This window comes from Micromys minutus, assembly GCF_963924665.1.
Source record: "Micromys minutus genome assembly, chromosome: 9".
Taxonomy (NCBI): domain Eukaryota; kingdom Metazoa; phylum Chordata; class Mammalia; order Rodentia; family Muridae; genus Micromys; species Micromys minutus.
The window spans coordinates 33,936,044-33,963,829 of record NC_137978.1 but is presented as its reverse complement, the minus strand read 5'-3'; the positions used below and the strand labels follow the sequence as shown (position 1 = coordinate 33,963,829).

The following is a 27,786-nucleotide window of genomic DNA, read 5'->3' as shown; positions in this document are numbered from 1 at the left end:
AAGAAGAAAGGCCTTGCCTCAAAGAGTGGAATTCCTAAAGTTGTCCTCGAGTTTCTACGTGTGCACTCCGGGGTACACACATGTTCACACTCACACAGTCACACACAAATATACACATACATATATAAGGGCTTTTCATTGTTTTTATTTTATTTTATTTGAGAGACATTCTCTGTGTAGCCCTGGCTGTCTTGAAACTTACTTTGTAGACCAAACTGGCCTTGAACTCCGAGACCCAACTGCCTCTGCCTCCCAAGTGTGTGCCACCACACCCAGCTCATAAATGTTTAAATATTTAGGTACAGAAGTATCAGAATGGACAGGACTTGATAGGACATGAATGTGGGGAGGGAACTAGGCAAGGAAGGGAGCACCCAATAAGGCTAAGGCCACTGGAATGGCGGAGTAGATTAATAAAGCTGTCCTACCAGACATGGGCCCAGCTGGAGGAGTAACCGGTTTGTAAGGAGTGAGAAGGTGAAAGATTTCAAATTTGAGTTGTTGGGTTTTAAATTCCTGGAAGGCATTCAGGTATTGGCGTCCATTAGACGTTGGTTAATAGGGACACAGAGGATGCTAGGTAGAGGTCTGGAAAATACAGTCAATAGGAGGAAGTAAGTGGAAGTTATCACCATGGGATGAACAGCACATCCAACACACAGAAGAAAGCGAGCAGAAGGTGCAGACAGAACCTGGGTTCCATGATGGAGACCTTCATTGCCTTGCTCTGGTACCGGGTCAGAAAGGAAAAAAAAAAAAAAAAAAGAGGGAATGTTTGTTGAATGACTCTAGGAATGAACTCTCCTTTCCTGCCTCTTCTTTCTCCAAATCTGGAGACTATGAAAGCAATGAGAAAAAGAGAGAAGCAAGGACACTCAGCATTCTGGGTGATGGAATGATTAAACATGTGTGAGAAGGGACGATCAAGGCTTGATTGCACAGAGCATTGATCGTGTCCCAATAGATTTCCTAGAAGGGCAGCCGGCTAAGAAGGCATCGTTTATGGCTGTGGTTTCTGCAGCTGCCAATGAATACTTCACCCGTTTTCCATGTCCAGAATCCCTAGAAGGCAGCAGTAGGCTTGGGCTGAAGGCCTGAGATACTGGATTCCCTTCTACAGAGTAGCTCTGCTCATAATGTTTGTCTCCTTCCCACCCAGGTAAGAAGAAAGCAGTAGCCTTGTTTGACAGCCAAGCCCCGATCTGCCCCATCTGCCAAGTCCTGCTGAGGCCCAGTGAGTTGCAGGAACATATGGAGCAGGAACTGGAGCAGCTGGCCCAACTGCCAGCCAGGTAAGCCACTTACAGGGAGTCTGCCTGCTGCCTGGGGGGGGGGGGGGGGGAACTGTCCCACGGGGTCGGCTAGCTACTAGAGCTATTGGGAGACTCTGAGGGGAAAAGCCAGCTCTGTGTTGCAGGTCTGTGTTTTTCAGTGATGTTTCTCACTTTATTTGGAGAGATTTTGGGGGTGGAGGAAAGTGGATCCAGCCTCAGAATAAGAGAAGCTGAGCAGGAGGGAGTCGGCCACTACCACAAGCCCAGCACCTTGACCTTGGGGTCAGGTACAGGGCCTGGCCGTTCGGTCAGTGGTCCAGCCCAGCCCTATTATTCAGAGGGAGAAAGCAGTACCTCAAGGACTGAGAGCTAACAATCTCGGGAATGCCCTCAAGTGTGTTACATCCTTAGCTCATCCCAGCTCTCCTCGGTCCTAGCCTGAGGACGGGGCTGAACCCTGTCCAGATCCTTGGGGAGGAACCAGATTATCCAGAGGGCAGAGGAGGGAAGTAACTAATTACCTCTAATCTGAGCAATATGAAGCATCTGTTCCATTGCGCTCCCACAAGCGTTGGGGTCAGGAATTCCAGCAGGGCACAGAGGGGTCAGCTGTGCCTGTTCCAGATGTTGGCTGCTCAGCTGGGAGCAGGGACCATCTAGAGGTTCTTCAGTCACATGGCTGGTGAAAGCTGCTGGCTGTCAGCTAGAACTGCAGATGGGGCTGAGTCTAAAGCGTTTGCATGTGGTTTCTCTGTGTGGCCGTGGGCCTTCTCATCACTTGGTAACCTTGGGGTACTTTGACTTCTTACATGGCAGCTTAGGTCTCCAAAACAACATGCTCTAGCCAAACAAGCTGGAACACTGGAGGGGAGGGTGTGGCTAAAGATCAAATTCAGCGCCTTTCTCTACCACTGAGCTCCAGCCTTGCCTGAATCACCTTTTCAAACTGAGCCTTAGAAGTCACTTAGTGCCACTTACAGTACTCTATTGATCAAGGCATTGTGAACCCACTCAGATTCAAGGTGAGAGGACGGGTATCCCTTTCGATGGGAGGAGTGGCTAGATTACATTCTGAAAGAGTACGTGGGATAGAGACAGGGCATCAGCCATCCTTAGAAACCACCGCGTGCCTCACGGAGAACAGCCTTCCATTCCTACCTATTGCTCATTTCAGGTCATCAGACCTGACCTGATGCAAGGCTTGGTGGTCCCAAAGTGTCATCTGTCCTGGAAAACTCTGTGTAAGAAAGGATGGGGGTGAGGGTGAGGATAGAGGTCGCTACATCAGAGCTGTATGAGGCACCAGACCCAAGAGAGCAAAGGAGGCTTCCTAAGGGAGGGATTTTGAAGGAAGTACTAGTCACCTATTGGCAAGTCATCACAAAATTTAATGGCTTAAGACATTTATTAGGACCAGTGAGAAGACTCAGCAGGTAAAGGCTTTTGCAACACAAGCTATAGGACCTGAGTTCTGTCCCCGGTACCCAGATAAAGGTGGAAGGAGGAATTGCCCTCTGACCTACACACAATGGAAAAAAAAAAAAAAAAAAAAAAAAAAAAAAAAAAAAAAAAAAAAAAACCTGTCTATTTCTATGGTCACCAGTTCCAGAACAACACAGCTATGTTATCTCTGGTAGCTGTGGCTGCTAGCTCCAATTCTCTCCTGAGGCTAGAGAGAAAAATGTCACCAAAGGCTACAGTCATCAGATGTCTGACTGGACCACAGGATGTTTTCACGATCTCTTGCCCCCATGAGCAGGAAACCTCAGTTTCTCAGCATTATTCCAAAGGCAGCTTTGATTTCCCTCCAACAAGTCAGTTGACTGCCCACAAGCATGCGATCCAAGGAAGAGACCAGGGGAAGCCACAGCACCTTCCCCTAAAGTCTGCATAGGAGCTTTACCACTCTAAACCGGTTCTAGGCCCAGGTCAATGCTCATGTGACAATGCATACCGGTAATTCCAGAAACAGAGACGCCAGCCTGAGCTTCGTAGTGAGTTACATAGTGAGGCCATATCTTTAGATAGGAAGAAAGGAAGGCAGAGAGGGAAAGAGGCAGGAAGGACGGGATGGAGAGAAAGACAGAGAAGGAAGAAAGGAAGCAATGGAGAAAAATCACCAAACATAGATCACACTCCTTTATTTTTTTGGTGGTGAGCGTAGCTTTCATTGGCTGACCCATCTTTCGAGTCCAACCTGGCCCATACTCGAAGGAGGAGAGCTATACTCTAAACACTCTCATTCTTTTTTTTATATACAGAATAGAGTTTATTCAGGTCATGGGGGGAGTTAAGAGGGTGGTAGAGGCAGAGAGAGAGGAGTAGAGAAGCAGAGGCCGGCCATGAGCACATGGCAAAAAGCTCTCGTTCTTAAAGACAAAAGTATCAGAAGAACCTGTGGGCGCACTTTAAAAGTCCCACAGAAGCTATAGTATGGTTATAAAACAACGAACCTTGAGGAAATCCACTATCTGACAAGAGCTTTATTTATTCGTCACAGAGCTATGTGATAGCCATGCATTGCCTAATTCTGAGAAATGCACCCTTAGACATATGTGAGCACCATAGAGTGTACTTAAACTACACTGTCACTAGGCAAGGTAACCTCACGGGACAAACTTTCAGATGTGTAGCCAGCCCATTGCTAATTGTGGTGTGTGACTATAGGTACAACTCCCATTTTACAGAGGAATTCGAGGCACAAACACGTTAAGTGACTTCTCTAAGGTTGCCCACTTAGCAGGAAACCTAAGATTTGTCTCCAGCGGTCTTGACACCGGTGCAGTGGCCTTCGCCTCCCCTCCCCCATCACTCACACACCGGGGATTGACCTGTCAGGGACAGAAAGTGAAAGAAACATCCTGCAGGCTGTACCAGGATTTCTGGGTAATTTGCTTCCAATGAAGAGGGCCTCACCCAAGAACAGAAAACGCAGCGACCTGAAGAGCGCATTTGGGCAGTGTGCCTGTCCCCCCTGGAAAACCGCTCTTTTTGCCTCCTGGGCGAGGACCCCCGCCCCAGCCCGCACGGCCCAGACCATCTCCCACTCCTTTTCCGTTCTATCTCTGCTCGTGACCCTGCATAAATCCCTCATCATCCACGTTACTGAGAGCACCCACACCTCGTGGCTGTCGACTCACGTCCCGGCCTATTCCTGCACCCCCTAATGCCCACGCCGCCCTCAGCACGTGCACGCCCTGCGCCCCTGGCACGCCCTCCTCCCCACCGAGTGTCTGACAGCCGGACAGCGGGATCTGCACAGCAAGTGAAATTCCCGTCGGATCGATAAAGCCGAAGCGCTGGCGGCGACGGGTCGATGGTTTTATCTGTCTCGGCCCCGCCGCGCCCGGCGCGCTGACAGTCGGACCGGCCGGCAAAGGCGTTCAAGGGCAGCCGCACCCGCCGCCCCCTCCCCACGCGCGCCCCCTCCCCGTGGCCGCTGCGTCCACCGGACTGCAGGCTGGACCAGCCTCGCCGCCGCCCCTGTGATTTATCTGGATTTTTAATTGGAAAAAATTTGCGAATTAATTGATTTCAGGAACTTGCCAATTAACATTGTAATTGGGTGCGTGATAAATTCCCAAGGAGCGTGTCAGCTCCCTCCGGGCTGACGGACAGTATGAACGAGGGTCCCCAGCTTGGTTGCCCTTGCCCTGCCCTGTGCTGGCTCTGGGACGAGCCCCAGCCCGAGCCCGAGGATGGGCAAAGGAGGTTGGGGAAAGTCAGAAGCACCTGAGCTCTTGAGATCCATGCACCCCACCCACCTTCCTTCTCCCCACCATCAGTATCACCGATGAGGAAACTCAGTCCCACAGGAGGCAGGGGCCCAAAAGTGAGCCTCCCGGATTCGTGACCTGTGGCCAAGTCCTTCTTTTCCCCAGCTCTCCAGCCTTCTGGCTTCATCCACGGCTGAATTCCTTTTTTGACTTGGCTCCTCTCTCTCCCTTTGTTTCCAGTGCTGGCTCCTCCCCTCTTCTCTCAACCTGCCCCCAACCCCACCCCATTACCCTGCCTTTGCCTCCTTTGCCCTATCTTGTCCCTTCCTCAGCCTAGCCCACCCTGAGCCTGTGGGTGCTGCTGCCAGCCCAGCCTCCCAGGTGGTTCTAGTTCTGGAACTTTCTAGATAGAGCTCTTCTGCTGACTTCTGCCTCCAACTGCCCAACAACCTACAGCAGGTCCTATGTATGCTATTTCTACACACCTGTGGGCTCACCTTACAGCTCCTAAGCAAAGGAGGCTGGTTTTCACAAGCACAAGCATGACACATGTACATATGCAATGCACAAACTCTCCATTCCCACACAGCTCAGTGTATACACACACACACACACACACACACACACACACACTGAAAGAACCCACCTTCCCAGAGATGAACATTCCCAGGTACCATGAGCAGCCAAGTCCCCACAGGAAAAGCAGTCAAAGTTCTCACCAGCCCAACAAATATCCATTTCCAAGTTACTCCCACACCCCTCCTTTATCTCACCTGATTCTCTTTTCCCACCTAGAACCTTAACAAGGGCTCCCTTAGACCCAAGGACTTGGCTACTTAGAACAAAGTGCAACCCTGGGTCAAACACAGTCAGAAGGGCCTCCCTCCCATGCAAGAGTTAGTGAGATGTTGTGCCACTGTGAAGAGTGGGCTACGGGCAGAAATGGAGGCAAATCGAGGGTCCAGGGGACCACTAATAAGGCTGCCCTAGGACAGCAGCTGAAAGTGGGGGATGCAGAAGAAGGGATTAGGAAAAGCCAAAGGACTTACTTACCCAGGGTACTTTCTAGGAGAAAACATTCTGATTTGGGTGGTTGGGAGTATGTTAGAGGTAATATCCACAGAGAGAGGAAGCAACAGGTAGGGCTCTGGGTGAGCTGAGGCCAAGATACTTCTGGGATGGCTTCAGGCTAGGGGCTAGCTGTATGTGTATAGAGAGACAGGCAAGGACATAAATCGGGGCTCAAGGTGGCAGGGCTCTGAGACCTATCTGTGGCCCCTAGACAGGAGTTTCCACCTATTGAGAAGAAACCGCCCTGGGCATGGACCATTCACAGGCTTGGCTGGTGGGACCTGAGCTCAGAGATCTCCTCTGTGAAAGCTGGCCTCTGAGCTGGGAAACAGCCTCCTCTGGGAAGTGCTTTTAAAGGACTGAAAAAAAAAAAAAATCTAAAGGGAGACTGGGTAGCTCCTTAAGGAGAGGCGGGATGTAGAGATGGCAGTGCCCCCACCCCTACTTAAGCCTTATTTAAGGCCGGCCTCGGTGTTTGGTTGGGTAATGAACTAGATAAACAATTCCCCAAATAGATTAAAACGAAGTGTAACTTACAAAGGCGGCTGGTGATGATGGTTTATTCCCGGGCAGTGCACCATTTCTTTATTTCCAAGGATAATTCAGTGTAAATCACCTTAATTAAAAGTGTCAGCCCAGCCCATGAATATTGTACTTAGGAACGCGTTTCCTGGGTCCCAGTTATAATTTAAAACCCATGGATCACTAGTCAGGGGGCAACTGAGCAGGGAAGGAAATTGTTGGGGGCGGGCTGTGGAAACAGGGAGGGGATGGGAAGACCCACCGGGCTGACGGGTGGGAGGTAGCTGAGCTGCCTACAGCATAGGACTGGACCTCTCTCGAGGCAAGCCATGCACCAGACTCTCGGGCTCCAGAAAACCAAGAAAACTTGGTGTTAAAGGGGTTGATAGAAGAAAGGGAAGGAGAGGGTATTATTGCTTGGAGCCAGGGCAGGAGGAGACTGAGGCTGAGCTAGCCTTGTGTGAGGAAGCAAAGGAAAGATGGGCTTGCCAGAGCACAGGCTGGACATCCTGACCCCAAATCATCCCATCCTGCTCACCAGCAGAGGAGATGAGCCCAGGATCAGCAAGACCCTGACCCAAAGCTGCACAGCAAGTAATAAGAAATTCAGTGTTCTGCCATAGAACCTAAGCCTTACATAACTTCAAAGAGGGAGGATTAAAGCCAAACCAAACAAAACGCCCTGGAATTCCAAACCCTCTAAGTGACAGAGGTGTCCCTTGGTCTTGTCTGTCAACTTTGTAAAGTTTTTGGGTGAGATTGCACTCACAAGGCCTCTGCCTCTGACGTATACAGTGGGTATACAATAAACCCTTCATTACTTAAGTTTCTGATCTCACCTAATACAGCCACAATAGATAACAGCCACAACCTAGCCCGGGGTCAAGTGTGACAACAGTGGCTAGCAGGCAGCTCACTTTGTAGGCAGAATGGTTACGCTCACTTTTGTGCACTGAGTGAATGAAGAAGTTAAGAGATGACAAAAGGTATGAACTAACAAACCAGTTACTCCTCAAGGGCAGCTCAGTGTCCCCTCTGTAGGACCAGTGCCTACATCAGAGCCAGGCACAGACTGATAACGATCACACTGAACTGATAGAACCTTTACTGGTTAGTCCTTTCTGTTCCGTGCTGTTCCTGCTGTCGGAACAGACCGGTGGCTCTATTCTGACTCTCGGACATGGCCCTTCTGTTGTACAGACTGGTGGCCTTTGCACTGCTGTGTGCATGTGATCCCTTAAGTGTCTACATCTGGAGGTGTGCCTGTGTCTGGGGATGGCAGTGCTTTAGCGGAGTCTCTGTCTCTGCATGTGAGCCATTCTTCTTCCAGTCTGCATGGTTGCTGTGGATTTATTTGTCTTTGTGGCCATGTCTCTGGGAGTGACCCCGTGGCCCTGTGCATCTGTATGCATGTCTGAGTCTCTGGGTGTGCCTGCCTGCATCCGTGTGCCCTTCGGTAGAATGATAGCCTGTGTCTATGCCTTGAGACCAGGGCTTCTCGACCTCAGCGCTATTGACATTTTGGGTCCGATAATTCTCCGTGTGGGGGCTGTCTGGGATAGTATAGGTTGTTAAACACCATCCACCCACTAGATGCCACTAGTAACCCCCTTTCCACACCCAGTTTGAACAATCAGAAATCAATCAAATACTATCCCTAGGGGCTTAGGGCTTAGAATGTAGCTTAGTGGTGGAACATTTGTCTAGCCTATGTTAGGTGCATATGTATGTATGTATGTATGTATGTATGTATATGTGTGTGTGTGTGTGTGTGTGTGTGTGTGTGTGTGTGTGTTCAGACAGTGTCAAGTGTCTTCTAGATGTGTACATATCCCTTATTCCACTGACAGCTGCCACTTTGGCCATGTCTGTATTTGCTTTTGCTTGCACATCATGCATTTCTGTTTGGGCTAATAGATGCCTGAGCACATGTGCAGGTGTTCCTTATGCATATACTAAGTCCGGATCTGCCCTGTGTGTTCTATTTTCAATGTATCTGTGTCCTTTCATGCTTTCTGGCTATGTGTCTGTGAATGTAGTCTACACATGTGCTTTGCATGTGTGCCTGTATGGAGAACCTATGAAAATGGGCTATGTCTGCCTCTGTGCATACATCAGCAACTCTTCTGTATGCATGTATTTGTGTATGTGCTATGTGTGTGTGTGTGTGTGTGTGCGCACGTGTGTGTCCATGGATGTACACGTGTCGGACTGTGAGCACAGGTGCAGCAGTGCAGTGGAGACAGCAGGCAGGAGGGGCAGGAACAGGGATTTCTGAATCCTGTTTCTGAAGTGGATCTGATTTGATACGTCTTGTTCCATTGTCAGCATCTGTTTAGCGGGATTTGTAATACTCTGTGGCTCTGGATCACTCATGCTTAGCGTGGGATGTGGCCTTGCATACCAATTTTGTTATTAAACACAGTTCTTGCCTCCTCCACAATCCATCCATCACCTCCCACGGCAGCCCCCACCTGTTCTGAACTGCCCACCATATTTCAGGGCCCAGCTCCCTCCTGCCTGCCACCCGATGCCGGAGGGCCTGGGGCTGACAAATTGAATCAGGGGGAGATCATTCCTAGCCTAACACAGTTTGCAGCGTGTTGGAGGAAGAATTGACAAGAGTCATGTCAGCCCCATCACCCCAATCCCGTAGGAACTAAGAGCAGGCTAAGAACAGGAAGTGCTGAGGAGGAGCCCCCAGAACAGAGAATCTCCAGGACTGATTCTAGGTAAAGCCCTTTCTTCTCATACTCTGCCTGGTACCCGTGTCCCCTCCTGGGACCAGCATGGTCCTTAGCACCTGGTAGAAACTGAGCTAGGTCCTAGGCCACTGGGTTAAATGTACTGGGCGGAACTAGACTGAGCTGGCTAGACTATGCCATGCTTGCAGATGCCTTCTCTTGAGCTTAGCTTGCTAATCTACCCTCGTTCATGAGACCTGGGCACCAGGTGGAATGGTCACCCTGTTCTCTTTCTTTCTTGACAGCAAGAATTCCCTTCTGAAGGATGCCATGGCTCCGGGCACCCCCAAGGTAGGTGGCCAATTATGCTTTCTCTTGCCCATTCCAAACTAGGCCTGCCACAATGTGGCTCCTCCTGAGAAAAAGACGTTCCCCATGGATGCCGCCAGTGTTTGGGTGCCAGCCTAATACCTAGGACTGCTTGGTGTGTTGGGGTGTGGCTGGGGGTACTGCATCCATCTGTGTAAAGGATTTTCTGACTTTCTCTTTTTCTAGCTAGGAAAAGGGTGAGAGTCAAAAGTGGCCCAGGGTGTGGGCAACACAGACACTGAAGCTGGGGAGAAGGAGGAAGGTGGGCTGTAAACAGTGAAAGAAAGTGTAGAACTTCAGTTCAGACAGAAGCCAGCTCTCTCTCTCTCTCTGTGTCTTTCTCTGTCTCTCTGTGGGTCTGTATTTGTGCGTGCCTGTGCACTTTATAAAGAGCCAGAGAAGATGTTGGGTCCATCTGTGAAGGAAACTTGAGCAGATCAAATGGAGAAAGAGGAAGAGCAAGTACCTCCTCTTAGCCCCATTGACATGACTTCCCACAGCAGCAGATGGGAGAGGAAGAGGTGCTCACTGAATTCCTGGCCTCCTCCCTCTGTATAAGGCTGCCCTCTTTCTCTGAAGCCCTCATTACTCTCTGATGTGTCATGGTGACTGAGAAGCAGGTGTTGAGCCTTGGGAAACAGAGTTTAGTCAATGAGTGGGCATGTGGGGGATATAAAAACAGATGCCAAGAACCCCTCAGGGACCCCTGTTCTTTTGATCAAGATGAAGAGAGGGAGTTGGGGGGGGGGGTCACAGGAGAGCATACTCTCTAGTTCCCTGAGGAAAAAACAGTTTCAATGTCTGAGCCACTAGCAGTCCAGGAGGGAAAGGGGTATGAAGAGGTCCAAATATTTGAAAGACCTAATGTGACCTTTGAGAGGGTAATTTTGGGAAAAGAAGCCAGTGACAAGTATCACCTTCATGACTTTGGCCAACCATCCCTTGGGCCTTTAAGTGGGGAGAAGTCAAAACTATTCACCCTCATTCAAAACTCGCAAAGTCACAGCTAGCTTCTGAAGGAGGGACAGAGAACTCAGCCCAGTCTGGGATTTTGTAGACTCTAGCCAAGGCCTGGAAGAGAAAAGAATGGGGGAACCAGGAAACCACACAGGGCTTACTTGATCCAACTACCGTGTTTAATGGTGAAGTGATGGTTACGACCACGCTTCTGGTGCAGCCTCTTCCTGGGTGTGAGTGGCGGCCCTGAGACCCTGGAGACCAGAAAGGCTCGTGTTCTTTCTTTTTTAAATTTTTAAAATTTATTTATTATAAATTACAGTGAAGACACTGTAGCTGTCTTCAGACACACCGGAAGAGGGCATCAGATCCCATTACGGATGGTTGTGAGCCACCCTGTGGTTGCTGGGATTTAAACTCAGGACCTTTGGAGGAACAGTCAGTGCTCTTTAACCACTGAGCCATCTCTCCAGCCCATGGGCTTGTGTTCTGAGAACCAACCCTGGTAGGCATGCTCCTCATCTATACCTGCTTCTCATATACATGACCCTTAGGTCAGAATGTGTATCCATCAAGCCTTAAGCACAGACACATTCCTGCAACCTCTCATACTGGCATGCCGATCAGAAGACGCAGAAAAAATGACCGCCGCTTACCTGCTTCCAGATACATGCCCCAAAGCTGAACAATCTCTGCCTTCCCCTTGGCCTTGACCTCAGCTTTAGGGAAGCAGGTCATGTGAGAAAGAGGTAGGAAGCAGAAGGCTGAAGCCAGAGTCTGAGAGGACAGGCAGGGAGGGAGGCAAGGAGGGAGGGAGGAGAAGGAGAGGGCGAGGGGCCCTTAGACAAGATTGATGGCCTCGTTGCCATTAAGAAAAAAATTAGCCGGTGGCGGCTATCATATTAAAGGGTGAAGAAGCCGTGAATTATTTTCTTAAAGATCTTATCGCTTACAATGATAATTTTACCTTCCAAAAGGCCACTTTTAATGAGGCGAAGAGCCAGGCAAAAAGTCATGATTTAATGCCAGGATTTTTTTTTTTCAAAACACATTTTACTGCTTTTTGGTCCATGTTTAAAAAGCGCCAGTGACCTTTTTTTATTCCGCTTGCCCCAGGTGTAATGCTGAGGCCTCTCAGGGCTTCTAATCTAGAGAGAGACAGAGTAAGACACAGAAAAGCTTTGTTGTTGTTGGGGGCCCCACACACTGTGGCACACTGTTCTCTTTTCTCAACATCTTCCTTGGGAGTGGAGAAGAACATTGCCTGACATCTTTCTGGCCTCCCATGAGGTAGCTGAAGAAGTCCCACTGGGAGCCAGTCCCACCCCAGGTCCTCTGCAGCTGCTTTTCTCCTGAAGCTCCTGGGCCATGGATGTGTCAGGGCACCCTGGCACATCGGCAGCTGGGGATCCAGACCCCCTCACTTCCTGAGGTCCTTGCCAGGGATGAACAGCATGGCCATCGCATTCGGGTCACATCCTAAGGTTCAGTCAGAGATGAAGGATAAATGACCGCTCCATCCTCCCCAAATTGCTTTCTTTGGGCTGTCACTGGCGATTTGGCATGTTTTTTCCAGGCTGAGGAGGACTTCTAGAGAATTGTGTGCTTCCGGCTCAGAGCTGTGCAAACTGAAGAAGGGAGAGGGAAGGGATTGGTTTTAGGCCTCTGTGGCCCCCCCCCCCCCCATTTGCAGCTGAACAGGCCTTGGCAAGAGCTGGCTCTTGGGCTAAACATGCCATGTGGTGTTTAGAATTGTGGTGCTCACACACAATTTAAAGTAGACAGTTTATTAATCTAAACTGCAGGCGTATGTAGAAGAGGCCATCCGGGATTGACGGAGGGGGATTAGTTTTGCTGGAGGTTTTTGCTGGGGTCATCACCACAGCGCAGGCCTAAATGGACCCAGCGCACATCCCCAGCTACACACCAGGAACTCATACATACTATTTAATTTACTGTCTCCAGAGTGGGGCTGCCATCAGCCTATATTAGGGGCAGGCAAGGTGGCAGGTATGTAACTTTACCCCCAATACTTCATGTAGGTCCCAGAGTATCTGTTCTTGAAGGAGGAACAAAGCACATCTAGTTCAGTCTACTGCAACTGATTTACAGAGGGAGAGCTTAGCAGGAGCGAGAGTCTAGCCAGGTGCTATGGTGCATGCCTGTAACCTCAGCAAGTGAGAGGCTGTGATAGGAGGATCCCTGGGGGTTCTGGGCCAGCCTGGGCTAAGAGTGAGACACTGTGACAAACAAAATAAACAATCAAGGGTCTATACACAGACCTAAGTCCACTCATCCTCTCTCACAACTGGACTTCGGTGCCTGACCATGTCACTCCAGGTTTTTAGAGTCGTCCTCTGTCCCTGGGCCTCCCTCTGTCTCAATTCTAAAACTCCCTGGGGACTGGGAGCTCCTGGGCATGGAATGCAGCTCTAATCTGGTCTGGGGCCATGTGTTCTTTTCTTCTTCCAGTCCCTCCTGTTGTCTGCTTCCATCAAGAGGGAAGGAGACTCTCCGACGGCTTCCCCTCACTCTTCTGCCACCGAGGACCTGCACCACTCAGACAGATACCAGGTGAGGAGGGTGTGGCTGAAGACTGAAGCAATCTCATCTGGGTGAGAGATTCAAGCCTGTTTGTGATGCTGACTCCTCCCGAAGAGCCTGGAGCTATGTTTGATGCCTTATGTGTCCACTTAACTTAGAAAGCAGTCGTCGGGAAATGGGCCTTATTACGTAGATGGATTTTAGGGTGAGCTGCCAGGTTCTTTGGGGTTCTGCTGGTTCTGAGCACCTTTGAAGCATCCTATCTATTGCAGAGTAGCTTATGGAATTCTTGTCTTCTGAGGGGCCTGGAAGCATAGGCCAGGATCACTGAAGATTTCTGTCCTCAAAAGCCAGATCCATGGAGCCAAAATAAGCACTCATTCCTGTCAAACCTTGAGATCAGACCCAGGGAAAGAAGCTGGCAGATATTGCCTTTGGGTATCTTAGTAAGCAGGAAGTAAATAAACCTGCTGTCCCTAAAAGATCAGAGAAGGCAGGAAACTGTACATGGGGTTTCTCTGAGTAGAAAGGAAGAGGGACTGTCCTCCAGGAGCCTTGGTCTGCGAAAGAAAGCCCTGCTTTTGAGAAGCCACTCAGATGGCAGAAAACAAGAGCCTGCTCTGAAGAACATCTGTTTCAGTGGTATCCAGGATTCCCAGGTAGCCTCAGTCTGACAGGGAAAGGAACCCTGACCTGACGTGGAAGGGCAGAACAGCAGGGACTGATAACCTAGGTAGATAACAGCCAGGGTCTCAGTTGATGTCCATGCAATTTTGGCTGGAACTAAAAAAAGGTGTCTTCTCAGACCCCCTTTCCTCCCAGTGGATAGCCTGGCACAGGCATGCCTGGCTTCCAGAGAGGAGTGCTAATGACAGCTGGAGGATGGAAATGTGACTTCACCAACAGAGCACTCGCTTAGTGCGGATCTATCCAGCACCATTCAGAAGAAGAAGACAAAATTTTCTAGGTCTCAGAGTAATCTAGACCCCATCCTCCACTGGCATCTCCTCAGTGTGGGATTAAAATGTGTAACTCAAGGGGATGAGAGATGGCTCAGTGGTTAAGAACACTGGCTGCTCTTCCAGAGGTCCCTGCGCATCCAGCCATCTAGAATCCCAGTCTCAAAGGATTCAACATCATCCACTGATCTTTGTGGGCTTCACACACATATGGTGTACATGCATACATATATTTATATATACCACATACATTTAAAACACCAATACACATAAAAAGGAATAATAATAAAAATATGTAAAAATATGAAATATCCCAGAGTGCCAGGGCTAGGGAGAAATCCATGCATTCGCGGACAGTGGTTTGTTTGTAAATTGTGCAAGGTGTGTGTGCACATGTACCCATGGAGGACATAAAATCTCCTGCAGGTGGATCACAGGGGGTTGTGAGAAGACTGACATGGGTGCTAGGAACAATCTTGGGTCCTCTGGAAGTAGTAGTGTCTACTGAGCCATCTCTCCAGTCCTGAGAACCCTGCTTTGAGAGAGACACCCAGTCAGTCCTGGAACACTGCACTGATCAGACAACCAGGTTGGAGGCGGAAACATGACCTGACTCTAGGGTCTTTGGGTGTAAGACAACAAATCCCTGCCCTCAGAGTTCCCTTCCAAAGGATAGGCCGGGAGGCCTGCCCTCAGAGACCTGTCCCCTTTCTGTGCTCCCAGCAGCCTGAAATCAACTCCCTGAGCCCATCCCTATCCTCAAAAATGTGTTTGTTTCTCTGTGGACTGTGAGGAAAGCCTCCAGCCCACACATTCCTATCTGGTATTTATTTTCAGCTGCTTTAGGGGGTGTGAAAACCTCCAGAGCACATTCGGGTACCCCTCAGAATTCGCCTTTCTAGACCCCAAACAGCCATGCCTACTTTAAGATAGGTTCTCTTCTCACCATGATGCCCAGTCTGGCCCCAAACTAACAGTGGTCCTCCTGCCTCTGCCTCCCAAGTGTTAGTATTATAGCTAGGTGTTTCTGTATATAAACATTTCAGGGTGGTTTGGGGGGTGGTACAGAGTCTTGTCATAGAACTAAAGCTGGCCTCGCACTCCATGCAGTCCTTTTGCCTCAAGCTCCCAAACTCAAGGATTTCCAAATACCTTCTTAATGACAAGTTGGATTCAGCAATTTATAAGCTCAAATCCAGGCTCCTTGCAGGGCACCACAGCACTCTCTGATCTGGATCCAATTTGTAATCCCAGCTTCCATTTGTGAGACTCCCTCCCACAATGCCTTGGCCTTATCCTACTGAACTAAAGCTGCCCATAACCTGAACACACCCTCTTCGTCCCATCTCCCTAGACAAGCTGCTTTTGACCGGAATCATTTATCCCACTAATTTCTATTTGTCCATCAATATCCTACTGAAACACTGTCTCTTCCAAGAAGTCTTCCCAGATTATCTAGCTCTTCACATGACCCTTTGTGTCCCGTGTTTCACCACAGCTACTCTTTATTGTGATCACCTGTTCAAATGTGTCTATTATACAATAATATACAATATTCCACCCAAAATTTGTTGACTTAGCATAAATTAATATTTCCATTTTTTTCTCTCAAAAAATTTAAATTATATATAGCATGTGGTTTCATGGTGGCATTTCGCATGAAATGTGTTTTGCTGATTTTTCCTGCAATCCTCCGACATGACTTTCCACCCCATGCCCCATAGCCTCCTTTCTGTAACTCCAGTTCCAGGAGATCTGACTCCCTGTTCTGACCTCTGAAGACACCAGATATTCATGCAGTGCACATACATATATAAAGGCAAAACCATCATATACTTAAAGATAAAGAAATCTAAAAAATATTTAAAGAATGGAAAATTAAAATATGCTATATATACATTAATATACTTAATATAATACCTTCCAGATCCACCCATTTGCCTGCAAATGTCATTATTTCATTTTTCTTTACAAGCTGAATAAGATTCCGTTGTTTAGGGCTGGAGAGATGGCTGAGTAAAGTTTACTATGTAACCCCAAAGACAGAGGCTTAGATTCCCAGCACCCTCATAAAAAGCCAGACAGCACAGGCTGGTGGTACCCATAGCTCCAGGGCCTGGGCAGAAGAAGGAAAATCCCAAAGTCTTGCTTCTCTGCCAGCTACCAGAGATAAACTATCAGGTTCATGAGAGACCATTTCAAAAAATAAAGTGGAGAGCTTGAAGAAACACTCAACATTGATCTTTGGTCTACACACACACACACACACACACACACACACACACACTTCAATAGTGTATATATAGTACACTTTAAATTTTCCTTTACCTTCTTTTTAGATTTATCTTTAAGTATATGATGGTTTTGACTTTGTATATGTATGTGCACTATGTGAATACCTGGTGTCCTCAGAGGTCAGAACAGGGAGTCAGATCCCCTGGAACTGGATTTACAGATGGTTGTGAGTCACCATGTGAGTACTGGGAACTGAACTTGGATCCTCTACAAAAACAATTCCTTCTAACTGCTGAGCCATCCCTGCAGCCCCTCATTATTGTTGATGGACATCTAGGTTCATTTCTTTGTTACTGTAAATAATGCAGCAGTAACAGATGCACGGGTGTATCTGTGATGGGATGTAGAGGCCTGCCTAGCCATTCCCTCATCTACACTGCTCATTCAGAACTGGTCTCACCACATGTTTACAGTTCTACTGCCCCTGGTTCCTGTCCTGTCCACATTCCATTCCCCCTCCCTCTCCTTCTTTGGAACAGGAGGACAATGGGATTTGACTCTCATGCATGCTAGGCAACCAGTCTGGCTCCTGAGCTACCTCTCACCTTCTAGTCTTAGCAGATGCTAGAAGTGTTCCCACTAAAACAGTGGCCAAAGCTGCAAGGCTTCTTGAAACCAGAATCTGGAAGTTACACACCATCAATCCCATCAGTATCTGCTAGGCAAAGCCAGACCCAAAGTCAGCCTTTCCATAAGGGAAGTGAGGTGAGGAAATGCTGTTCTGGAGCAAACCCATAAAGAACATCGACCACATTTAATCTCTCACAGTGAATCAAACTCTTAACTAGACTTGGAGTTCCTCCAAAGCAAAGACCATGTCTTAGCCTTCCTTTGCTCAAATGTTTATCTGGTTCTACTCCAGCCCAGCCCAGTGTCCTTGCCTTCATTACGGCTGAGTTTAAATGTGATGAAAATGGAATATGTAAGTTTCCAAACACTGTAAAAGGAAACTCACAGAAGTCCTACAGAGAGGATAATGTCCGACCTGGGTTTCAGAAAAGGAGTAGAAGTTCCCCTTGTAGAACAAGAAAGAAAAGATATTCTAGATAAAGACCATACTGTGTGAAAGATTATGGATAAAGGCCCTACTGTGTGTGAAGATAATGTGTGATAGTGATTGAGGGACATTACAGTTCAGTTTCATTAAAAAGGAGCATGCGAAATCGGTAGGACATGAAACTGGAAACTAGCTGGGTATCTCCTGTCCTTTTCTGCCATGCCGGGCAAATAAGCTGGACTTTAAAACTCTGTCGGCTGGGCATTACCAACTACCCAGGACGCTGACATGGGACAGATCGCAAGCTGAAGCCAGGTTGGGCTCAGGTTCAACTGAGGCCCTGTATCAAACTGGAGTAAAGAAAGGTGATGGCTGTGTAGCCCAGTAGTGGAGCATTCACATAGCACATTAATGGCTGTGTAGCCCTGTAGTGGAGCATTCACATAGCATATTCAAGGCCCCATTTTGGTTCAGTCCCTGACACTGGGTGGAAAAAAATCAAATCTCTGAATTAGGCAGAGGCCACTGGTTTCAGGTTTGAATTCATTTAGCCCCTACTGACTGTCTAATGTACCCCACATCAACCACGATACCACTTGTACCATCATGGTAACTGTACAAGCTAGAGTCCACGGTCTCCAGGCTTTCCTAATAATGTAACATGTGAGAAACAAGGTGGAATTTGAAGCAGAAGCTGTATGCTAGACTGACTGTGTTCATCCAGATTTCTGTTGTTGTAACACATCTCTGAGGTGAAGTTTCTTTTAGCTCCTGGTTGGCCTTGTTGCTTTGGGTCTGTAATGGCACAGACTTCTCACTAGACCCTACCTCTTCCAAGTTCTATCACCTCCCAAGAGAACTAAGCCAGAGGTCAAGCCTTTAATACACTGGCCTTTGGGGATATTGTGTATTCCAACTCTAGCACCCCAACCCTTGCCTCACGCCTGCTGTCCTGCTGACAGCTGTCATGCTAAACCTGTGTTTGGTGACTAGACAGAGATGAGCTGCCTTCCAAGAAAAGAACATTTAGATAGTGAACATACACGTGATCAGAAGAAAATTAAGGAACTTTCTGAGGAAACTCAAGACAAAAAAACCCAGTAATGGGGTAGGGGAAAAAAAAAAGGAGCCTTGTTGGAGCCCTGAGGACGCACAGCATCGAGCAGTAGCTAGCACAGAGCACAAAGGTATCTGAACCAGAGCACAGTGTTCTAAAGATCTATAGGTAGCTGTAGGGAAAGCGGGGGCTCAAAGGATGGAATAGCTGTGGTACAACAGAGCAGAGCAGGTGGGTCAAGTTGCAGATTTTCTCTGTGACAAGTCCTTGGAAGAATTAAAGCAAAAGAAACGCGTTAATTTTGCACAAAAGAAAGATCAGGTGTGAAGCAAGGAGGACTGGTTTTAGGGAGAAACACTGGAGGTCAAGAAATGAGCAGCGAAACACCTGCAGTTGGGAGCTATTACAAACTAAACGTTTGAAAACGAGGTAGACACTGAAGAAATCCTGAGGGGTGTCTTCCTACAGCTAGGAGACTCTCGGCTCTGGGTTTGTCCAAATGAGTCTTACCAACTCCAGCTCCGGAGTGCTCAGCCCACCAACCCAAACTTATGCAAGCGAGGAGGAAGCTTCAGGTTGTGTAGGAAATAGAGACCAGAGGAGCGGATAAGAAAATTTGAATATCTAAAGGTTTATTCCCAAGATCCAGAAGATTCAGTGTGAGGGGTGAATGCTATTAAGGCAATCGCTGGAGTACCCCTCAACAGGTGATACTGAGAACCCAGGAGGAAGGCTAGCCTGCATCACTGTTAGCCTAATGGGCACGTGATGCTCGTGAGAACTCCAGGAATGGCCTGCAGGCGATGAAATGGAGGGCATCCTGTGCTGGGCTAGAGGCGTGAGGAAATCTTGCTGGACATTGGCAGAGATAGGGCCCGCGGATGATCGGGAATTGCTAGGCTTTCTCCCTGGAAGAGCACCCCTTTGGAGGTGCTGCCCTGGGTCCGCGCGCCGAGGCCGAGAGAGCATGATGCGGTGGGACGTACCAGTGGGCGGCCCAGCCTGGGGCCCGGAATCCTTAGAGACTGTGGGAGGGGCCGGAGGGGGGACCGCCCCAGCAGGTAGTTAACCCTTTTGCAAGCCGCAATTTCCTAGCCCGGGTCTGCCCACCTCCCTCCACCTCCCACCCCGTGAACTTTCACCTCCAGCGCGTTACGGCGACGGATCACGTGATCAGGGCCAACATGGCCGCCGCCGCTGCTGGGAGCTGAGTTGCCGCCGCCGCCGGGCAGCCGGGGGGAATCCGCCCGCATCGCCTCCCTTGCCGGCCGGGCTGCTGCGGGGCCCAGAGCGCCGGAGGCTGGGGCTGGGGCGGCACCGCGCGGCGGCCGCGGGCTCCCGTTAGAGCAGCCCCGGCGGCTATGCCGAGGGCCCGGAGCGGCCGGCGGAGCAGGGGGGCCGGCGGGAGGGAGGAAGTAGGTTTGTTTACGGGCTGTTTGGGGCGGGGCGGGCCTGGATGAGGGTCGGGCACTAGGGTAGGGACCGGGGCTCCAGGCCGCATCTGACACTCTGTTCTCTATTTTTGCCTCTGCCGGGGATTTTCTCCCAGACCTTCCTGCGAGTGCGAGCCAACCGGCAAACCCGACTGAATGGTGAGTCCGGTCCGGCCCCTCCCTCCGCCCCACCCCCGGCCTCCTCCCTCCTTCACTGCCCGCAGTTCCTGGCTTGCCTGGGTCTCTTCATCATCGGGCCAACTGACTTCTTGGCAGTCACAGCGTCTGAGAGTGCAAACCAAGGCTGCCGCCCTCAGTTTCCCCGTCTGTCTAATGGAGGGTTACGGTACTCAGCTCGTGCCCAAGCCTCTCTAAAGGTCCGAAAGAACCCTGGGGCACAATAAGTGTCGGAGAATGAGGAACAAGCTACACAATTCCACTCGGGAGCTCAGCTTTGAATTTGCAGACTGCTGGGATCTCACTATACAAGTCGGAAGGGCGCTGAGAATGTTTTTCTTCTAGTTTTTAATCAGTGCCCAGTAGTGTGAATGCAGCCTCTCTGCTGAGACTTGACAATGCAATGAGATCTGGAGTTCCCACGGCAACAGAACTAACTGGTCCCAGGGCTCTTTGAGTTATCAGTCGGCCCACATTTCACAAAGGTGATCAGCGTGGGCTCGACAGCTCTTAGAGGCCTTTTCTGAAAGCAGGCCGCGTATGCACTACCTGGCGGTCCCCCTTTTGGATTCAAACCTCTGGAGCATTCCTGTTTGCTGAACACAATTGAATGGTCCAGCTTTTTGTGCTGACTGAGGTGTGGTGTAAGTTGGGGTTCGCTGTAAAGGGCTTAGGGTCTCTGGGCCAGCTGGTGAGAAAGAGCGTGGATGTTTAAGATCCCCAGCCCTTACCATTTGATTGCCACCTCCAGGCTTCGCCCAGTGTGCAGAAGAGAAGAGTACTCATTGTAGGACCAGTCTCAGCACATCTGAGAGGAAAATACTACACGTTTTATAAATAAGGAAACTGAGACTCTGGCAACTGAAGATCATTTGTTTCCTATTACCAAATTAGTGTAGCTGAGCCATGATTAAAGTTTGATTATCCCTAAAACCTTTGCTTGCTGCAGCCATGCCAAATGCTTTGACTCATAGAGACAGCATTAGGGACTGAACTAAACTCCTTACCACATTAAGGGAAGTTTTTTCAGGGCTTACAAGAGTTGCAAGGGTAGAGTCAAGACACCCCCCCCCCACCTCCCATGTAGCCCAGGCAATCCTTCAGCCCAGCCTCCCAAGTTGTAGGATCACAGGCCTTGAGCCACCATGCCCCGATTCACTTACTAAGTTTTACAAAGTCTCTTACCCAAAGAGGTACCTTCAGACTGGATGAGACTGTAAGAGACCTTTGTTGGCACACTGCTCCACACTGCATCTCCAGAATCTTCATGGAGCCTTCGCCCAGTGCCTTTCTTACGTCTTGCATGCTTTCTTTGTCCCTAGCTCTGCAGTGTCAAGCCTGCCTAAGCCTGGAATTCCAAGCAAAGCAGGGATCTGCATCTATATGAACAAAGGGCCCAGACTATAGTCACATCTCTATAGTGGAAACACAGGGAATTGGAGAGATAAGTTAAACTCCAAACCTAGGTTCTAAAAGTTTATGTGCAGTTCGTGTGCAGTTCTTGTAGCCTGGTAAGTTTCCCTTTGGTTTGGCTCTTCTAGAGCTGCTGTTCTGCACTTAGAGAAACTCCCTACCTTAGATCCTCAACAGGCAAAAAGCTGGAGCCCTAGCAGACTCATGGAATCAGCTCCTGGTACAAGGGAGCATAATAGGCTGTAGAGTCGGGCCTGGTTTCTTGTCTTGCCTTTGATACTTATGAAGTACTTACGTGTGTTCCTTGGTAAGGTCTCTTGTCTGTTAAGATGTGGGAAGACAACCATTGCTTCAAGATGTAGGTGTAAATGAGCCTCTCTATGAAGTACTGGCTCTTAAGACTACCACACAGGAGACCCTGTCACCTTTAGCATACAGACTCTGACCTGTGTTTCCCTCCACTGACCCTTCAGGCTCAGCATACCCAAGAAAGTTTTTTCTGGCCCCTCAGTAACAAACCTTCCTCTCCTTGACAAGCTCCCTAACCTTTCCACCATCAGTCTGGTCTCAAAGTGGCCATCGCCTATCCTGCTGTTGCATTCTGGGAGTGGCAAAAGGGAAAGAATCTTGCTTTGACCCCTTCCTGCTTCAATGACAGGAGGGCTGCAGAGAAGGATTAGTGAGCTAATTAGAAATGATCGCATCTCTCAGCATTAATTAGCAGTGCTGTGGGCTTGTAGTGTGCACTTTGGAACTGAGCCCCCTTTGGGACAGCATGGCAGGCAGGCCTCTGCCTCTGGGGCCTGCCAGCCCTCTGTACTGATTAGAGGTGATGGGACAGGTTTGGGTAAGCACTAGAAGGCCTGCCCTCGCCAGGTACCCTGGGTCCTCCTGCCTGCCCAAAGTCTAATTCAGACTCTACTTTTACAACTGGGCCTCAGTCTCTTTTCTTGTAAAATGGGATCAGCAGAGACATCAGAGACACTGTGCTCTTGTCACAGTCTTCAGCGGTGTGCTAGGTGCCATACTTCAGAGCATTTGGCCCTGGAACAAAGGAAGCTTCTAAAGGGTGAGTCAGTTGGATCAAATCAAGCTCTAGAATAATCTGGAATTCTAACCAGGAAAATGTTTTGTAGGGTTGTATTTCCAAAGCCTGAGTAAGTGCTCTTCTGGGGACAACCATGACTACAGGGAGTATCTCCGCCTACTGGATTCACCAAGCACTGCAGCTAGGAAGGGTGGGTTGCACTTGGATAGACACTTCTGGCCCACCAAGGAGCAAGCCTGGGCCCTGAGGACAGCAGGCATCGAACAAAAAGCTAATGGCTGGCAGCAGGGCAGGATGTGGCCGCTCTTCTACGACACTGAAGTACTGAGTGACAGTGACCATTAGCTTATCTTTGTGCTTTATTTTCTGTTTCTTCATGCAGCTCGGATTGGGAAAATGAAACGGAGGAAGCAAGATGAAGGGCAGGTATGTCCCCTGTGCAACCGCCCCCTGGCAGGATCGGAGCAGGAGATGAGTAGGCATGTGGAGCATTGCCTTTCTAAGGTAGAGGGGCTGTGGCCGCCCACCTCCCTTCCTCTCCCCTTCCCTGACACTTGCTGCTGACTGCTCCTGATCTCTGGGCTCCTGGGGTCTTCCTGTGGTCTCAGCAGCTTCTCTGTTCTTTGCTCTCTTCTGCTTTCATTTCCACTCATTCCCTGTTTGGGCTCCCGTGGAAAATTATGGGGAAGAGGCCTAGGTCTTTGATTGCCATATTGGGTGTATTTCAAGGGAGCCCATTTGATATCCTGAAGCAGGGGCTAGGGCTGTGCCTTCCTTGCAGGCTGTGGGAGCAGGCAGGGACGGCCTGGCCTCTGCATGATCCTGCTTTGCTCTTCACAGAGGGAAGGTTCCTGCATGGCTGAGGATGATGCCGTGGACATCGAGCATGAGAACAGCAACCGCTTTGAGGAGTACGAGTGGTGTGGGCAGAAGCGGATACGGGCCACCTCACTCCTGGAAGGTGGCTTCCGAGGTATAAAGCAGCTGACAGCTTAGGTGCTGGCACTCTGGTGACCAGGCCATTGCCGGTGGCTGGTCATCATTTTCACCACGTGGGAGCTGTTGCTCGTGGGGCTCCTTTGTGACCGTGCTGCCTGCCTGTGATGTGCATATTAAAGTGGATGTATTTGGGTGGGGAAATGGAATTGTGAGGCTGCAAGCTAGCAATGACGAGGGGGGCTCTCAGCCTCGGGTGATGCATTGAAGGTGACAGCCAAGCCGCGTTAGCACCTGCATAAAATATTAAAGGGACGGTTATGCATTTATCACTCCATCCCTCTTAAGGCTGATAAATGAGAATCCAGCAACCTGCTGTACACCTCCAGCACCAGGGACCCTCAGGGCTTCTAGGCAAACACATTGGATTTCCTCCTCCTCCCCAGCTCTATGTCAGGGAAATCAGTTACAGAGGAGAGAGTGAGTTATGGCAAAATTTGACCTCCCATGAGCTTCATTGGTGAATCTAATTTTAGCTCTGATCCCATCTCTTCTCCCATGGCGCCCTCTGCCCTGAAGGAACAGGGGCCTGGGCTCAGCTGCTCCCTGCTTCCCTTGGGCTCTCCCCAATTGCTGCAGAAGAGTCTGCAGGGCCCCACTCATCTCCGCTCCCTTCCTAGCTCCTGAGACAAGGGTTGGCCCCCTAGGTGAGACAGAAGAATTGGTTAGATGCCCAGGGTCAGTGTCCTCTTGTCAAGCTCTGTCGCCATGGACAGAGAAAGGTAGCTGCTGCTTGGCTTCTAGCTCTTTCCTGTTTGTGTGTAAAAGCACAGTTGGCACTGCAGTTTGTGGTCAGTAAGAGAGCCAGGCTGCATCCCATCTGCCTCCTGTTTTTCTGGGCAACACCCTTGTGCATGCCAGTGTGTGTGGTCTCTGGGGAATCTCACAGCAGCCTTGAAGAAGGGCCTTTGCCTCCTTAGAGCCTCGCCACCTGGGCTCCTGCTGAGATCAAATCTCTGCAGTGTCATTCAGTGCAGATGAGTCACTGGGCCTCTGTGCTTCTTGCATGTGTCCCACCAGTCTGAAGACAAGTCAGAGTGTAAATGAGGAGGGTTAGACCAAACTGTCCCCCACCCTACCCCAGGTGGACAGCCTTAGTTGTCATTGCTCAGAGCATTTCTGTCCTGGGGCTCCGGCGGCTCTGAAGCCTTCCAAGAATGCACACTGGAGCCTGTGAGCCCAGGAATTATGCACATGGGTGCTAGGGTGTGCACAGGGGTGGAAGGCAGTCCTGGATTAGCTCTGCTGTCAACTGCAAACCATGCACACCAGTGCAGCCGCAGCTGCTTGGGTTTCTTGGCACGGAATACCACCCGATGGCTCTTGGGCTCCTGGAGTGTCTGAATGGGTCAGGCTGCACTGGGCCTACTGCTTAAGTAAAGTCTTTCTGCATGGGGATGCACCTGCAGATGGGTGTGAGAGGCTCTTAGGCCTTGGGTAGGTATCATTTTTCTGGGTGTGTTTACACTGTGAGGTTGTTCCTTTTAAGAATTCCTGAGGAGAGTTCAAAGAGGGCTTTTCTTTGAGCGATTTGGAGAGCGAGAATGAGAGTGAGACTTGAAGAGGGAATGGGGCCGGAGGGGCCTTTATCTGCAGAGAATTGCTCCAGCTTTCCTGATAGAAGCTGCTGCCGCCTCTTAAACAGCTTAGTGCAGTCAAAAGACAGGCTGACTTGAAAGGCTGTTTTACAGCGAGATCAGCGGGGGCCACGAGGCAGAGAGTGGAGCAATGGAGGCTGAGCCTCCTCAGTGGGAGGGGGCTATCAAAGAGAGGCCCTGGCTGATCCTGACTGCCTCTGCCCCTGAAGCCCATCTGCAAAAGCCGGCCATCTGTCAGCCTACCCTCCCTGGCCAGGACCAATAGGCCCAACTCTTGGGGGGTTGGGTGTGGCCCTGCCAGGCTGCTGGTGTCAGTGCAGTGCATTGATCGCCCGCCGGGCGGGCTGGGCCGCAAGCTGGGCAGCTCCTGCTTAATGTGATTGAAAGGCAGTTAAAATGGCGGTGACCTTTTCAGGAGGAATTAGATTGCCTGCCAAGACCGGTTAGAGGGAGTGATAACGCCAGCTGAAGAAGCTGCCCAGCCGACTTCAGAGAGAGGGAGGCAGAGGCAGGATGAGCAGGAGAGTCGTGAGGACCATTTAAGCTGTACTGTGCGTGCTGACAGAACAGAGATTGCTGCCCTTGTTAGATATGAAAGAACTGAAGAACTGTGATAAGTCCCTATATCCCTTCATTCCCGTCCCTCTTCCAGACTAGGGTCCCTTCGTCATCTTTGCCAAAGCTTCCTACACGGGTCAGATCAGCTGCTGCCTTGAATGTAATCTATGGGAGGCAGTGGTCAAGCAAGAGTCTAGGTGAAGACGCTTGGCTTGGAAGAACAGGCTGTGAGCATGAGAGCTTGGGAGGTTCAATGTCTCCGGACAAAAGAGAGCAAGAGAACACGGAGGGAAGTCCGCCTACAGATAGATTCTGATTTATTTAGAGACAAGATCTCACTCTGCCACCCCATCTGGTCTGGAGCTCACTGTGTACACCAAACTGGCCTCAGACTCATCTGCTTCTGCATCCTAATACAAACAGATTAAGAAACAAAACCTGAGGAAATAGGGAAAGCCTAGAGGGTAGCTTGTCTAACGAATACTACAGGTCTCTGAACATTCTTTGGGCTTTGCAACTCAACTGCCGATTGCTCACTTGAAACCTGAGGTCTTTGCACTGCTAGCAGTATTTGCATATGGGTAGTACCCAGGGCTCAGTGCTTCATCTAAGGATACTAACAAGGTAAAAGATGCTTCTCTGGGATACGCTGCCAAACCTATAGGCAGAGCAAGTATCTTCAGGCTAGAGAAACAGGCCACAAGGGAGGCAGGCAGCCTTGGGATAAATGTGAACATGTGACTCCATTGTCAATGAGTAAGGGATCACTTTCCCTCTCATTCCCTACCTCCTCTGTCTTAGAAAGAGGTATGGGGTGCTGGGCTGTAAGACCTCCCTTGTGTTGGTTGCCAGTAAGAATTCACTTATCTGGATTTGGGGAAGCTAGAATTTGGTACAACTAGAAAGAACAGTCTGCTCAAAGGGCATAGAAAAGATTGGTTTTCAATAAGGGGGGCTGTGATGTCATGGGCCAGGAGTGGTAAGATGTTTATTTGCCAGGATGATACTCAGGAAGTGGAAAGTGTCTGTCTGCACCTATGTCTAAGAGCCCTCACTGAAGCCTTGGAGGATGCAGCACAAAGCCCTTCGGACAGGGTGGCGTAGGCTGGAGACAGTGGTACATTTCTTTAATCCCAGCATTCCTGACACAGGCAAGTGGGTCTCTAATTTTGAGGCCAGTTTGGTCTACATAGTGGGTTCTAGATCAGCCAGAGCTACAAAGTCTGTGTGTATGTTTCTCTTGGGTGGGAGAGTGTTAGAGTAGGGAGAGGGAAGGTGCTAAGTCAGTGGTTACAGAGGGCTGCTGTCCTGCCAGATCTTGTCTAAAGTACCATCTTTGCTGAGTTTCTGTCTTAAATTAAGGCTGGGTGTAAGTACCCTGCAATTTAATGAGAGAAGAACAGGAAGAGGCAGCTTCACATCTCTCTTATATAACTGTTGATAAAGCTTAGTCAACATTATGGAGCAAGAGTGTGAAAGATGTGACCCCACAGGCATGGGCCAACATGGGAACTCTAGTTGCCAAAATTGTCTCCGATTGACACTGTGCTCCCTAGTCCTGTGGGTGACGCATGTTGGAACAGTATACCACTGGAAACAGGTTTGGAATACAAGGGTTAGGTGGCTGTTTTCTGACTCTCCACCACCTTCCGTTTATGATGGCTGCCTGTTGGGAGGGGTGTGGCTAGGAGCAAGGCTTCTTCTGTCCCCTGTGGCAGTGGACAGGATTTAATCACCTTTTGGAACACAATTGTTAAGCTGGAACAGAGGGAGTGCCGGCAGAAAGAGCAAGTATCAATGGTTTTAAGCGGCGTCTGTCTCTGTGTGACTCTCCTGATGTGAGGCAGTGAAACGCGTTATCGAGAAGGCCCGGAAAGTGGCTAAGTGCGTTTGACACACGCCAACTCCCTGCCTCCACACTGGATAATTGCATTGTCAACTGTTCAGCGAGGTGGCAGGTGACACTGCAGGCCGATTGATTGTCCCGCATCGTAGCTCCCCAGACTGTCAGCTCCCCAATCGATGGCGTTTACACAAGACACCGTAACTGCATCTGTAACTAATTCCAGTGTAAAACTCCCCGGAAGCTGCTGCCCCTGCCCTCCCTGTAGGCAAGCA

The 27,786-nt window shown here is 49.7% G+C and overlaps 1 protein-coding gene across 6 annotated transcripts in view; it reads left to right on the top strand.

Annotated features, from left to right (window-relative positions):
• The window catches only part of RNF220 (ring finger protein 220), a gene marked incomplete at its 5' end in the record, with an annotated part of 215,697 nt that overhangs the window by 178,384 nt on the left and 9,527 nt on the right, over nt 1-27,786 (top strand). Inside the window, 6 exons of one of the 6 annotated variants that reach the window (XM_080922000.1) lie at nt 1,160-1,292; nt 9,573-9,618; nt 13,066-13,167; nt 19,995-20,037; nt 22,899-22,942; nt 23,357-23,489. In XM_080922000.1, coding sequence (XP_080778126.1) covers nt 1,160-1,292; nt 9,573-9,618; nt 13,066-13,167; nt 19,995-20,037; nt 22,899-22,942; nt 23,357-23,489 — 501 coding nt within the window. Of the gene's footprint in view, nt 1-1,159; nt 1,293-9,572; nt 9,619-13,065; nt 13,168-19,634; nt 19,865-19,994; nt 20,038-20,067; nt 20,256-22,898; nt 23,021-23,356; nt 23,490-27,786 lie in introns of those variants that run through there. The other 5 variants (XM_080921999.1, XM_080922002.1, XM_080922001.1 and 2 more) reach the window with 5 other exon arrangements.